This window comes from Emys orbicularis, chromosome 3, assembly GCF_028017835.1.
Source record: "Emys orbicularis isolate rEmyOrb1 chromosome 3, rEmyOrb1.hap1, whole genome shotgun sequence".
NCBI lineage: Eukaryota > Metazoa > Chordata > Testudines > Emydidae > Emys > Emys orbicularis.
In genome coordinates, this window is record NC_088685.1 from 31,454,026 (window position 1) to 31,469,280 (window position 15,255).

General features: G+C 40.9%; 1 protein-coding gene across 1 annotated transcript in view; it reads right to left on the reverse strand.

Moving 5' to 3' along the window:
• Positions 1-12,699, reverse strand: part of GREB1 (growth regulating estrogen receptor binding 1) — an 81,602-nt gene extending 68,903 nt beyond the window's left edge. The window contains exons 1-3 of the mRNA XM_065401075.1: positions 12,543-12,699; positions 4,902-5,024; positions 3,868-4,044 (exon numbers count right to left, since the gene is read on the reverse strand). Coding sequence (XP_065257147.1) covers positions 3,868-4,044; positions 4,902-5,024; positions 12,543-12,699 — 457 coding nt within the window. The remainder of the gene's footprint in view (positions 1-3,867; positions 4,045-4,901; positions 5,025-12,542) is intronic.
• Positions 12,700-15,255: the final 2,556 nt, after the last annotated feature.

Sequence of the window (15,255 nt, forward strand, 5' to 3'; positions counted from 1 at the left end):
CAGTCCTGCTTGTTATTATAATGAGCTTGGGATACACCCTGTGCATTTCATCGAACAATAGTAGTAACAATACAATACTTCACAATGGAACCTTTCATCTACAACCAGGTTTACAAACAATATGCAAATTAATCTTTTTTGCTATATTATTCTGTCCCCAGCCAGTGACTAAAATAAATGCACTTCTTACTCCTAGCAATGGAAGTGGGGATGATCTGTGCAGCTGTTTTCTGTCTCTGGGAGGAAGATGGTAGGAGACACTAGCGGCATTGTTTGTCCTCACAGTCCCACTTCAAAGCATGAAAAGTGGTGGAAATAAACAGATAAACCTTTGGGGGGGGATGTATTAGCTGCATCTGTTGGGGAAACAATGACCTCAATCACAACACTGCCTTTTCCATCAGTTTCTAGCAGATCTCCAGGCACGAGGAAAAGGCTTCTTAATGGCAAAATACTGAGTTCCTTGCAGGGCTGTGAGGCAAGGAATCTAATTCTGATTAATAAAGATAAGCTGGTGCAATGGAGCTTCTCAGGGTACGAATTAAGGCTCCTGTGCTATTATACACAAATGGTTGTGCTTGAAGCAGACATCCACACGTTTCCAAGAAGGGGGCCTTTCCAGTGGAATATTATGTGTAATATGAATGGCACATGAATCACAGGAACAGCTATCTAGGAGAGTAATACAACCTTTTACCATAATCAATAAACCAACCCTATACATGCCTCAGAGACATGTCAACAGCCTGTCATGGAGACAAGACTAGGAGTCAAAAGATAACGTCAGGAAACTATGAGACGCTCCTCAGGTGTATTTTCCTTCTGAGCCTACAAATGCCCCACAGGCATATCCACAAACTGATATGGAGCCAGCTCAAGAATAGCCTGGAAACCACTAAGACATTTCTTGGGTGTGTTTTCCTTCTGAATAATCTACAATAGTGAACAATACCCTCCCCCTTTACACAAACATCACTGACACAGGAAAGAAAATGAGGTGTCTCATGGGTTACAAACATTGCACTTCATCCTGTAAGGTGCTCAGCACCTCCTGGAAAGTGCCAGATGTCTTCAGCTCCAATAGACTCTCAGTAAGTACTCAGCATTTTGGAAAATGGAGCCTGTTACCTCTACAGTTACTAAATATTTTGGGGCACCATTTTCATTTTTGTTTACAAATACACATACCCACGGCTTTGCAAAGGAAAATGGTCTCAAACCCAGACTTTCAGGAATAATTAATCTGTTCCCTTCTTTCAGAGCCATCAAATAAAAAGAGGGGGTTGATCACTTGATGATTACCTGTTCTGTTCATTCCCTCTGAAGCACCTGGCTTTGCCCACTGTCAGAAGACAGGATACTGGACTAGACGGACCATTGGTCTGACCCAGTATGGCTGTTCTTATGTTCCTATGTTCTTATGTTCCTTTCTATAAAGTCCTTTGCAGTTATCAGCTTGAATTTAGTGCAAGACAAAGTGGTTACCATGTTAGTCCAGCAAACAATAAACTGAAGACAAACTCAGTTGTCAAAGACAATACCTTTCATTTGTAAATAAAGCTGTTTGGCTTGTGAGACTGTGTGCCTGATTCTAATTTCACTTACCCTGGTATAATTCCATTGACTGCAACAGAGTTAATCCTGGTTTACACCAACATACATGGGTATGTTTACACAGCAGCTGTGAGCAAGCCTAGATATACTCTTGCTAGCAGAACCCGAGCTAGCATGCTAAAAATAGCAGTGTGGACATTGCAGTTTGGGCTGGAGCGTGGGCTCTCAAGTCCACCTGATCCCCTACGCTTGAGAGCCCAAACTGCAGCCCAAGACAAGCTCGAGTCCTGATAGACAGGCTGTCTACCCAGACTGGGAGGCTTGCTCCCAGCTGCAATGAAGACATAGCTAGTGAGAACAGAACCAAACAATCTTTATTTACCTAAACATGGTTAGTGTACTGTTGTACCACCACCATGCTACCCTGATGACAATAAACTGCACCCTATTCTTTATCAGATTATAGGACTCAGGAGTGTTCCTTTGTTTGCAATTTCTGTGGCCTGAATCAGGATGTTAAATATGTAGCTTCTTTTTGGTTGAAGTTTATTCCAGACTTTCCAGGGTTAATTCTACAGCTTTGCTAAAATGTTTCACAAAAGCTAAGTGTTTGCTTCATTGGTTTTCATGTGTGATAAAATTATCAAAAATGTTAAGCATATAAATAGCTTACAGGCAACTAATATAGCATCGAATGTGCAAACTGAGAACACAAGTAGCACAAAAAATAGTGAGTTATTATCAAATGCTCCTTATTGTCCTTTTCTGTTCTTGTTTAGCATGCAATTAACAAATATACTACTTCCTCTGTGCTTACAGCCTAGGGAATTTAAGTTGTTAATAGTACTAGCAGTGAATGAATTGAGTGGTACAACATTCCTGTCTGTATCTTTAAAATGACAACACTTGGCTGATTTACAACCCCCTTAATTCCTTTACAATCACTGGTCAATTTTATTGTGGCCAATCCAAGTCAGGAAGATCCCATGCCGAAAGACATTACTGTACATGGAGTTACATTATGCACCTTCACACTATGCTGTTATCCCAAATGCCTTTCAATCTTATTCAAATTGAGATAGCAACCGAGTTCACATCGGAACCTTTGGCGTCGGTAAAAGTGAAATTGCGAGGATCATTTCTTGATCAACAAAAAGGCTAACAAACCCAGTGACAACTTTCTTTCTTTTTGTTCTTTTAATAATTAAAGCTCAGTGTTGGACAGAAGAGGCACAACAATTTTTGATAAAATGCTACATGTCAAACTTGAAAAGCGTGACCAAAAAAACCCATAATTTTCTTGTAGATTTAAATATCACTGCACCTAATTACACAAACTACTTCAGTTTTTATCGTGTTCATAATTAGCTCATTCATCCATATGATTTCAGATGTTAGAGGCTTTTCAATACTACTGTCAACAGTAATACAGGGCCTGAGCCAATAGAAAGACTCTCATTGACTTAAATGGGCTTTGAATCAGGCCCATAACTTATCGGAAGGGCTGTGACCACTACCAACCAGATACCAGAACCTAATTACAGTTCAGGGGCCAAACACCTAAATTGATGAATAACAAAATTCCTGTGTTTTCCCCACTATCCTTGTCATTAAATATTTTCTATTTTAAGACCAAAGACAGACACACAATATTGTCTGCTTATGTGTCAAATCAAAACTTTGACTTGTAACTCTTATTTTTATGTATACATACATACTTCAGTAGCATCCAAAGTCCCCAGCTGGGAGCAGCAGAGCCCTGTTGTGCTAGGGACCGTCCAAATACATTGGAAGACTTGATTCCTGCCCAAAAGGGATCACAATCTAAAAAAGGGTTATGAATTTCTGTGGCCCAAATGACCAACAGCAACTGCACTGCAGAATCTTATGATTCATTCCAGGTATCTGCCACAATGGTTCACTAAGAGTAACTGCATCTGAGAAGGGGAGTGGTACATATCGGTGTTTAGAAAGGTAACAGACAGACAGCAGTGCAGAAATAGCTCAGTTACTGAAGGTGTAGTTCAGGCAACCGTAATTCAAACTGACCTGACAATGACTTTAACCTTCAGCTGGAGGCACAGCATTCTCTCAGGATAAAAGGAGATGCAGCATTTGTATTGGAGTGGCTCACACTGTACTCTTTCCAGTGCAAACACAGCCAGCTCTAAAAGGTTATCTTGCTGTGAGCAATCAGGGAGGACTATTGTCTACAAGTGATGGAAATAAGATCTACCATATTCACTTTGCAACAAGAGTAGATATGACTGTAGTCCAAAACAGCATCCACTTAGTGTGAGCAAGGGCACTTACCTAACAGGGCATTACGCCCATTGTCATCTGGCAAGAATCTTTTATCTACGGCACACACTAAAAGGTGATCAGGCAGATTTGGCGATTTAGCACCAACAAGTAAAAAACCCGAAGGCACCTCAATTTGATCATTGGAAATGGATACCAGCCTCAAGTCTTTACCAGCCTGGCAGAAACCTAGAAAAAACAAATGCAACACGTTTCTGAGGTCAAAGGTCATTTTGCTTAATTCTTCACAATTTCCTTATTGAACAAACTCCAACTTTTCTTTTTATTTAAAAAAAATGTTAACCTAATGTCAAGTTTAACTTCAGTGTCAATATTTTTCCGGCTACTTGGCGAGCTATAAACGAATGCTAGAAATACAAAGAATAAATAAAAATGTGGAAATGTAAAAATAAAGTTTTCTGCAGCAACAGAAACACATCTATGTTGCACAACATATACATTTTATGGAACTGTATCTATTTAACAATATAAACCAGATTATATTAAGCTGTATGTTTAACAAGAGACAATAGCACTTAGTGTCTGGGCAGTTTTACAGTTTTGATCCAGTCTTTTCCCTCTTGTTTGTGTGGGTCTTTCTCCCAGCCACAGGAGAGGGCAGAAATGTTTTGTTTTAAATAGGAAAATATGGTGATAAAACCACAAAAGTTGGCAGAGCACTCAGCAGCAGGTGTAATATCTGAAACTACTTTAAACTCGAGTTTTTTTAAAACTGGATAGATTTCAAGTTGCTGGCTAGTCCCCTCCTTCATCCTGACATAGAAGTGCTCCTTTGAACGATTCAGCAAAGACACACGTATGATCAACCAAGTTTCTAGTTTTGTCTAAGAGGTAACAAACTGTGATAGCCCCACAATTTCTATATACCTAATTTTGATGAGCCACTTGGAAGGTGCTTGTTATGATGTTTGGACTCAATCCTGCACTTTTTACTGGGACCCCAGTTCCCACTGATACCAATGGGAGCTTTGCCTGAATAGACCGTTGGATCAGTTGCCAAACTTTGAGTCTTGTGAATTTCTTACCATCAGTAGTGCAGCAGCCTTCAGGAGGAGGCTTCATCTGATAAGAGAGAGGAGGGCTACTTGATTCTGAACTTTCTTCTTCCTCCTCCTCCTCTTCTTCCTCATTATCCACTCTGCTGCCTGCTACAAAAGTACCACAGGAAAAAATTACGTTTAGACAATAGATAGCTGTGGCAATAGCTGATCCTGGGAATGAGCAGTGTCCCAGTTACAGCAAGCGCTATAGAAAAGTAAGATTCCCTTGTCTTTGCAAGGAACTGCGGTGTTGCCAAGTCTCACAATGTTTGGTGTTTTTCTTAAAGCTCCAGGTCCTGGAACCCTGTGATTATGTGAGAATTTCAACTTTCATTTAAAAGAAAAAAAAGGTTCGGCAATTGTGATTGTGGAGAAAAGCTTTGAAATGTGACCTGAGTGCACTTAAATCTCAGAAAACGGAAGGCAAATAGAAACAAACCCCCAAATTTTTATTTTTAAAATCTTATGATTTTGAAGTCAGACTCATGATTTTGGGGGGGCTGACTCACAACATTTGAACCCAGGGAGTTGCCAGTATTAGAACTCTGTCCTCATAAAAGCCCCCTTGACCTTTGTTTTCAATATTTATAATGTCTAATCACTTTGAGATGCTCTCACAAAGCAAAAGATCAAATGCAGATTATCAATAGTTAAGTGCTGACTATATACTTGATGCTGTACCCGAAACAGAACAAAAAATAGTTCCCTGCCCCAAAGATCTTAAATTGATGGACAATACAAAACCCACTGGGATGGGGAAGGTGTGTCTGTTCCAAAGCTCAAAGTCAATGGGAGTCATTCCATTGGTTTCAGTGGACTTTTGGATGAGGCCCTGGAAATCCCATGGGCGGGGTCAGCCACAGAGGGGTTTTCTCTGTGACCCTCCTCCCCCACTTTGTCCCCTCCTTAATTAAGGGCTCCAGGGTTAGCATTTGTGAGTTTTGCAGAATAAGTGAGTTTTAATGAGGGATCTGAAAGAGGAGAGGTTGGGTGTTGGAAGCTTGACCCTGAAAGGTGCCAAGCACTCTGGCCTCAAGACAGCAAAGTATTTATGTATATGCTTACCTTTACTCACATGAGTAGCAAGATTGATCCCCTGGTGAACAGGGATAAAGGCAGAGTGGTACGCACAGGGAATAACATGGGAGAAGGCACAAAGACAAGAGGTAAAGAGGGGACAAAGGGAGAAGTGAAGCAGCCTTTGTCACTGGAATGCAGAGACGGGAGTAACAAAATGCGGGAGCAGAGATTTAGGCAGGGGAGAGCTGTGCAGGCTTTCAGATTAAGAATGAAAGGAATCCAAAAGCAAACGTGCAGCTATACGACATGAGTGACAGCTCCATTTTGCACTAACAGGCATAGTTCAGGGGTTTGGTCTTTATTTTCAAGCATATTGCAAATCATTGTTATGAGTCAAAATCCGATTTTAAATCTGAGTGTAAAAAAACTGCTTCCCACATTAAGCCCCATGTTTATGTGGATGAGCTCTTAGGGTATGTCTACACTACAAAGAAAAACCCGCAACAATGTGTCTCAGAGCCCGGCTCAATTGACTTGGGCTTCTGGGGCTTGGGCTGCAGGGCTAAAAATAGCAGTGTAGGCATTTGGGCTCAGGCTGAAGCCCTGGCTCTGAGACCCGTCCCACTTGCCAGGTCTCAGAGCCAGGACTCCAACCTGAGCCCAAATGCCTACACTGCTATTTTTAGCACCGCAGCCCAAACCCCAGAAGCCAGAGTCAGTTCATCTGAGACTGGGAGTCGTGGATCTTTTGTTGCAGTGTAGACATCCCCGCACAGAGCACAGGAGACTAACGGTCTACCCTCACACACAGCTGTCAGCATGATAAAAAACTGTACATTTTGAGTATCTGCAGTCTATACAATATAATTCCATTTTTTTTAAAAAATAGTCTACAGAAGGTGAAAGTTGCACAATGAAGCACTTGTAAGTTAGGAAACAACAATGTTACAAATGGACTCAATGTTAGCTCTACCCCTTGTGTGTTACAGGGCCAGATCTTTGGCTGATGTAAATTAGCATAGCTCCATTAAGTCAACAGAGCTATACTGATTGACACCGGCTGAATTACATGATCAGATAATATTTCATAGCTAGTGCAATGTATTAGACCGTTATTGCTACCACCTTTATAGAATTATTTCTACAGCCTCATTGCATTTTTCAGTCTTTTCTGCTTACGTTATTTTCAGTCGTGATCAAGTGCATCTTTATTGATTGAAATTTTACATGATAGGTTCTCCTCTTGCGAAGTATTCTTTTAAAAACTAATTTAAGCCCCAATCCTGCAAACACTTAAATATGTGTGTAATTTTACTCAATGGGACTATACTCACATGAGTAATGTAATGTATGTGTGCAAGTCATTGGGATCAAGGCCTAAATCAATAGCCATAACACTTATTTTCAACCAGCAACACAGACTTCCTTAGGTGCAAATCAGGGGATGTGCCAGTTAACTGCAAAGATCATTTAGCTGCAAACCTAGATCTAGACTGTGATACCCTTATTAATGTTGAATAGCACCTTACTCCACAAACAGTCCCACTGAAGTTGAGTGGGGTACTAGTCAATATGAGCAAGGGCATCATACTCCTGACCCCCCTTGGATGGTCTGTATATGCCAATTAATTTTACTATTACTATGTTACTGCACTTAAGTCCCAGTCCTACTCCCATTGAGATCAACTGCCATTGATGTCGATGTGCAGGATTCAGAAGCTAACCTGTCATATGATCAGTGGTGCAAGTGGAATCCATTTTTTACTGGTTCGCAAACCCCCCCCCCACACACACACACAGGGGGGCACGTGACCTCCTCACGTGACTCCTCCCAGCCCGGGGCTCCCACACTCTCCCCATCCCCTCCCCATGATCCACCCCCCTTACCTGAGGAGAGAGCCCATAGTTCTTTATGGAGTTTTAGTTGTTTTTAAAGAAGAAATGACTAAAAATACATTTTGTAATGTAGGACCACTTGACTAGACACTGCTGAAAAGCCTTAACCCACCCACCTTACAGGGGCTGTCTGCTGGGGCCCTTCTCCTGCACACCTTAAGTAAGCTGCAGGCACAAGACCCTCTCCTGTGCACCTTAGGAACTATGTGGATTTTGCCTTATGAGACACACAGTACCCTAGACGTCTCCAGTAAGAGGCAGCAAAAGCTCTCATGCCAGTTGAGCCATCTCAAGGTGAGGCCACATGTCCCCACGTCCATAGACAGAAGGCATTAATGAGAAAGGAAGAGTTCACATTATAAGATCGTCCCCACCAATCTCAAAATGGAAAACAATATACAGGGCTAGATCATCAGCTGGTGAAAAATGGCACAACTCCGCTGCCTTCAATGGGCCCATACAGATTTACACCTGCAGAGAATCTGGCCCCCAATCTTTTAAGATGCAACAGGGAAGCATGTCCATACTGTAACAGACACAGACTAGCTACAGCTCAAAAATGCCCCCAATAGTCAGGGCAGAGCCTACAAGAAATCTAAACTAGCACCAGCCAAACACCCTCCACATCTACTACAGCCATCAAACCATCCTAGGAAGTGCCTGTATGTCACTCTACTAAACATCTGGAGGAGGGTTCTCCAAGCTCCAAAACCCACGAAAAGAAGAAGACTTTAAAAGCTAGTCATTAGAAAGGCAAGATTAAAGGTGAGAGGTCACATCAGACTCTCTAGGCTTTTAGACAATCCAACAAACTGGAAGCAGGATCATTTAAAGAGAATCAGTATTTAAAGAATATTTTCAGGCAGTTTCAAAAGCTGAATGAGCCAATACAGGAGAAGAGAGAGAATGCATCACTACATGGGCAAAGATAAAAAAGAGTGACAAACAGTGTTGATGGAACCCATGGAGCTTTTAGTTTATTTAATATATAGTCCTCAAAATGATTATGGATATGATGATTAATGGACGCAAACAGATCTATATAAAACAGTAACAGCAGCAAACAAGACAATAGTTGTCTAGAGATGTCTAAACAAAGTTTTAGGATACAGAAAAAAATGTTTTAAAAGCAATTGTTTTGCTGAATAATATAGTATTGTAATAGTAACAAGGGGTTATCCCTTGCTCTATCTTGTGTTATCAAAATGATATGCAAAAACTGGAGTTTAAAATGTTGTAATTTAGACATAGCGACATTTGAAAAAATAGCTTAAAAATCTACAGGCTGAAAAGAGACCTTAATTTCAGCTGTTTTACTTTGTGCATATTTGGCACAGACTTTTAAGTTCAGAAGGGACCATTATGATCATTCAGTTTGATTTCCCACATAACACAGGCTATAATCTGTTTCACATTTATAGGATTTAAATTGTAATATATAATCATAAATTGTAATAACACTAGTCTAGTTTTACTGCGTAGGCACTTTGCCCTATTATTTGTGAAGGTCTTTCACACAGCAACAGGGAGAGAAAAACATTTATTTTAAATAGGAAAATGATTATATGAACCACAAAAATCAGTAGGTGGGAATTAGGGGCAGGGGTAGAACCTGAAACTACTTTCAACTCATTTATTTTTAAATTAACAATATTTCAAGTTCACAGTGTCCCTTTTAAATTAACAATTTTAAAATTAGAACAACAACAGCAGGAACAAAAAACCTGACTGATGTCATAGTGGTTGGTTTTGCTGCCAAGTGGTATGGTGAACAGGGCAAACTAACAACAAAAAAATGCAGTGTGAGCTGCAAGATCACTTCAGAAAAGCACTCTCTTCAAATATGGCAAGAAGCTATAGCAACTTGTGATGCCATTAGTGCCTAACAGGATACCAGAGTCATTCTGCTTAGAGACAATTCTGCATCTGTATTTTTGTCATTTTGTGCCTATACGACTTAGCTGGCAGTGCAGAGAATGTTAAATCAGAACTCCTGGGCTCTATTCCTTGCTCTGCCACTCACTGTATTACCTTGGGTGAATCACTTAACCCATGGTTCCCTCCATGCTTGTATAATGCCGACAGACCCCGGTCGTCAGCAGGCAGGATCGAACCTGGGACCTCTGAAGCTTAGTGTATGAGCCTCTACTGCAGTGGTCCCCAAACTTTTCTTTCACGCCCCCCCCTTACCATTAATAGACTGTGTCTGTGCCCCCCTCCACAGGCCGGGAGCAGAGCCACAGCTGGGGCCAGGAGTCGAGCCGTGGCTGGGAGTGGGTCCCGGGGACCAAGACCAGGGGCCGATGGCTGGAAGCAGGGACACGGCTGGGCCGGGGGGCCGAGCCGGGGCCACAGCTGCAGCCAGGGGCTGGGGCCAGGCTGGAACGGAGCTGGGGGCAGAGTGGGGCTGGGTGGTGCTCCCTCCCCACCCCTGAGTGGGGACTGGCCCAGGCCCCGCCACGTCCCCCCCCCCGGACATTCCTCCATGCCCCCCTAGGGGGGTGTGCCCCATAGTTTGGGAGCCACTGCTCTACTGCATGAGCTAAAAGTCACATGGCACTTAACCAAGTGACTCATCAACGTCTAGATGGTCTAGGTGCCACAAGAGGGGGACAGAGCCCCACACCAAGTAGGCATGGGTTACACTTTGAAAACACTGGCTTGGGGCGGGAAATGCTAGGACCACAAATAAAATGCACCACAACAGACCCACTGTGTCAAGGAGTCAGGGAATAGGGAGGATACAGATAGTTGGGGGACCAAGAGCTGGTGTCGTGGCACAGTGCCTCCACAAGGATGGCCCATTGCTTCAAGGTTATTGCCCTCCACCCCTCAGATCTTAGCGCTTCATGGTTCCTAGAGGAGGAAACTCCTGTTTGTTCTGGGGGGGCTGGAGTTGGATGTAAGATGTGAGATTGCAACCTCAACCATCTTATGCAACAACCCAGGAAAAGCTCTATTAGGCAATCCATAAAGAGTTTCCACCCTCTGATATTTGCATGAAAGGGAATGCTTTAGGCAAAGATTTGTGAGGTTTAATTAATTGAGGCCTGATTCTCTTCACATTGACTGCAAAAAAAACCCCAAAACGGATCAGGCTAGGAAGGTCTGTAAAGCCCTTTGAGACCCTTAAATGAAAGGAGCTACAGAAGTGTGAAAACTGCACCTTTGTCCCGGAACTATGCATCTGCTCTTGCAGCATCTTTCCCAGCTGATGTCATAATCCACTTTGTGACATAAGAGTTAGTTGCCATGGAAACATTTATGAAATTCCCAATAGAGGATAAGCACTTCATGTGGGGAATAAGCAGCAGGAGCAGATGGACACTCAGAGATTATGTTTTCATGCAAATGTCCTTAGCTAGCAGTAAAGAATGGAGGGAGAAAATTAAACGTGTATGAGATATAAGCAGATCTGTTTCTAAATAGAATGTTTTTTCAATATTTTCAGTGAGATATTGGCAAGTGTTTAATCTTTTCAAAATGATTTCATTTGTTTTCAGTGGCTGGATTGATTTTTTTTTTAGAATGCTTATTTTATTACAGACTATATTATACCTTACACATTTTGCATTCCATATGTGCCTACATCATCTTTTGCAGGCTACAAAAGAACACACACACAGAGGAAACAAATGCAACATTACTCCAGTAGTTAGTTGAGAGAGAGAGGAAATATGTGCACCAACAGGATAATGTTGCCTGCACATTGTCAGACCCACTGAGAACAACACAATTTAGCACCTAAGTAGACTTGATGTTATGTATTAGCACTTGTTTTTCTAATTAATTTGGTTGTCAGATCTACACATTTCATCTAAACTATTCCACCTCCAGAGAGAAAAATGAATGAGTAAAAGAAACAGACAAGGTAGGTGAAGTAATATTTTTTATTGGACCACAGACCTCTGTGTAGCTTGAAAGCTTGTCTCTTTCCCCATGAGAACTTGGTCCAATAAAAGATATTACCTTACCCACTTTGTTTCTCTAATATCCTGGGACCATCACAGGTACAACAACATTGCAAACAGAAGTAGAAGAGACACCAACAAAGCAGCTCAGCAAATATATAAATAAATCAGAGAAATCCAAGACACTAAACATCAGTCCAGAGGCCATGAGCAGGATTTACCATAGAACACTAGGTAACAGCTTAAGCCAATACCTTGAAAAATGGAGATCAAGTTAAAAACACTGTCACGCCAAAATTAATCATAAAATCTTCTTAGCATACTTAATAGGAAGGCTGCAAATATTTTTGCTTCTTTCATTCATAATCAAAATTATTTTTAGCATCTCTCATTTGTAAATCTGTTGTATTTTTGCCACTGTCTAACATGGTAGAATTTTCTATTCTATAAAGCAAACTACCAGATAAAGCTCTGCTCCTCCAAAGATTTTTGCTGTGTTTAGTGGGTGAACTCATAGTGCTTCCAGTTATGTATGTCCATAAGTGTTTGCAAAATAGAGCCTTACTTTGTAAAAACAAAGAGCATTCCATAATTATTCTCTTCAAATAGTTCTTTTTTCAAATTTGCATTAGATTTGGGGGGAGGAGGAGGTTGCACAGAACATAAAGCACCCAAACAACTTCAAATACTTTTGCATCTCTCTGTATTTAATTTGAAACTTTCATGCTGATCACAGGATGAACAAGGAATGGATTCATAGTTCTATTTGAACAGAAATATAAATGCCAAGATTTCTTACCTTCTAGTGATGAAAGTTGCTGCTCGGCTTCCAAATACAGCTGAGAAAAGATTGGTCTGGGGACTAAGTTGTTTGAGCGGAGAGAGGCCTCAATAGAATTATGCAATACTTCTTCGAATCTGGTTGTCTTGAGCTGCCCGGCGTAAGAATTTCCCATCTTCTTATTCAAAAAAAGAAGAAATAAACCACGTTTCAATTTTAGTTCACAAAGCTAGGAGATCACATTGTGTGGAAGCCAAACCACAACATTTCTCATGAAAGAGGAGCACTGCATTGTCTACACTGAAAGGCGGAAAAAAAGAAAACTGACAGCAGCAGCCACTAAACAGATCCTGCTGCTAAATTACAGGAAGTTATCTAAGTAACAGCATTCTGTAATTCAACAGAAAGGCAGCAAGGTCTGACACCTTTTTGAAGATGTTGCTAGAAATCTGATTCTAGTAATTCCCTAATTTAACAAACTACAGCAATTCAGGAGATGCATTTGCAATAGTCAGTAATCTTATCTGTCAAACAATCTTTGTGTTTTCCATATCTCAAACAGAATATACTTTAAAGGGTCTTGTGGATAACAGTTATGTATATGTGTATTGACAAATCAATGGCCCATCATAACACATGCCTAAAATTCATGGTTAGAGCAGTTTAACTATTCTTTTAGAAGTGTTCTCTCCAAGCAAAATAGTGTTGCCTATAATAAAATCCATTTTAAAAGGATGGCTGAAAGTATCGCTGGCATCTTTCCCCCACTAATTGGAGATTTATGAATACATTGAGACAATATATTTCCTTCTAAACAAGCACAAGTGTTTTTAGAACAAGAGTCAGATAAGTTATCAATTTGATTCAGTATTTCATTGCATTTATTATTAGTAAAACCACATGATTTGTTCATTTTGGAGTTTACTGAACCATAATAGTCCAATCCAGTAGAATATTCTAGTAGTTTACTTTCCACATACTCACTTACTGCCTACTTTCCACTGTGAACACAATGAATTGGTCTAACACAAAGCCATGTCAGCTTTTTTTTTCTACTACAAAGTAGCTCTTGCCCTGGGCCCCACGAACTTTCCCTCCTCAAGTAACTGTGAATTGAAAGCATGAAATGCTTCCTGTTTGTGACAGTAATTCCTAACCACTGAACAGCTCTGTCCCCACACTGGATACTGCTTGGGAAATAAGCCTGTGGGGAAGAGCCTCCAGGAATCACTCAATCAAGAGAAAAATTACTTTGAACAAGCTAAGCCACCTACCACGCTCTACACAAAAATGTGTCTTTAGTGAGCTGCTGTCTGTGTGTGACAGTACATGGCACAGTCTGATATTATATACTTTATTGCATATTTATATTGCCCACCCCAGTAAAACTATATACAACAATTAGGCAAGCACAAAGAACCAATAAGGAAAGTGTGCAACATGTAACATAAGCATGTGGTACACAGAAAACAAACAGTGCGGACATCTCTCTCACACACACATCCCTTAAGTACACTCACTGACATTATCAGATGAAAACAGAACTAAAGAGAGGAGACTTCAATTTGTTGTGAGGCTTCACAAAGACACAACGGTATCAGGTAAGCTGCAGAGCTTCCTGACTATGTTCAGGACTTAAATAAGGGTCGGGCACATCCCCCTTCCTCTGCTAAAAGCAGAAGGCCAACTCCCAGCTTGAGTAAGCAGTGCTCTCCCCAGGCCTGCCCCCTCCCCCACATCCCCAGGCCTCCCTTTCCTTCTGGACTGGTGCAATGAGAGTACTGTCTCCTGTTGCAGGCTACTTTAACCTCGGGCTACACCAAACACAACTGCAGACAATGAGGAAACACTGCCATTGCCAATGTTGTCCTGATGTTATCTCAAACCACAGGGATACAAAAGGAAACCAAGATGGATTCATAAAATGAATTACATTAAACATTTTCTACTTAAAGGTATAAGACAGCTGCCATTAATGAAGCTACCAAAAGATTAATGCTAATTCCAGTCCATCCCCCAAGCCTCATAGTTGTAGGTGTAGTTACATACATCTACATAACACATTTTAAAAAAATAATATGGAAATAATGAAACACCTGCTAACAACAATGTTATCACTTTGTTCACGTGCTGAACCCCCCTCCCACATCCAGAACCAAGATATTCTCTGACTAAATTATAAACATTTCTGGGTAGGGCCTCTTTTCACGGTGAAAGGGCAGGCACCATTTGAGTGCTATATGACTGGTTGTAGCACACCCACAAGCCTGCATAACAAATGCTTTCTTCTGGAAAAAGATGTGGTCAGCCTGCTTGCTCCCAACATTTAGCCACCATCAGGAAGTTAAATGCTATTCAGCAATCATCCATTTTATAAACATTTTTTCTATAGAGGTTGTTAGTTAATAAACAAGACCATTAGCCTTAACTTGCAAGATCCGTCAGACCTGATCATGTCCACTTAGGAAAATGTTATTGGTGACTCTATACCCATGTTTTGTTTGTTTTTAAGGACACACTGTCACCTAAATTTTATGTTTTTACAGCATCATATGCTTCAATGCTATTTGCATCTAATTCTTATAGGTGGGAACACATTCTATAGGAAATTTTCAAGGTTCTTCCAGTTTATAAACTCTGCCCCACTCAAAAAACCACCTGTTATCCTATTATCTTTTCTTTCTTTCGAATAGAAATATGTGTATTGTTAAGTGGAATATAAAAATATGTC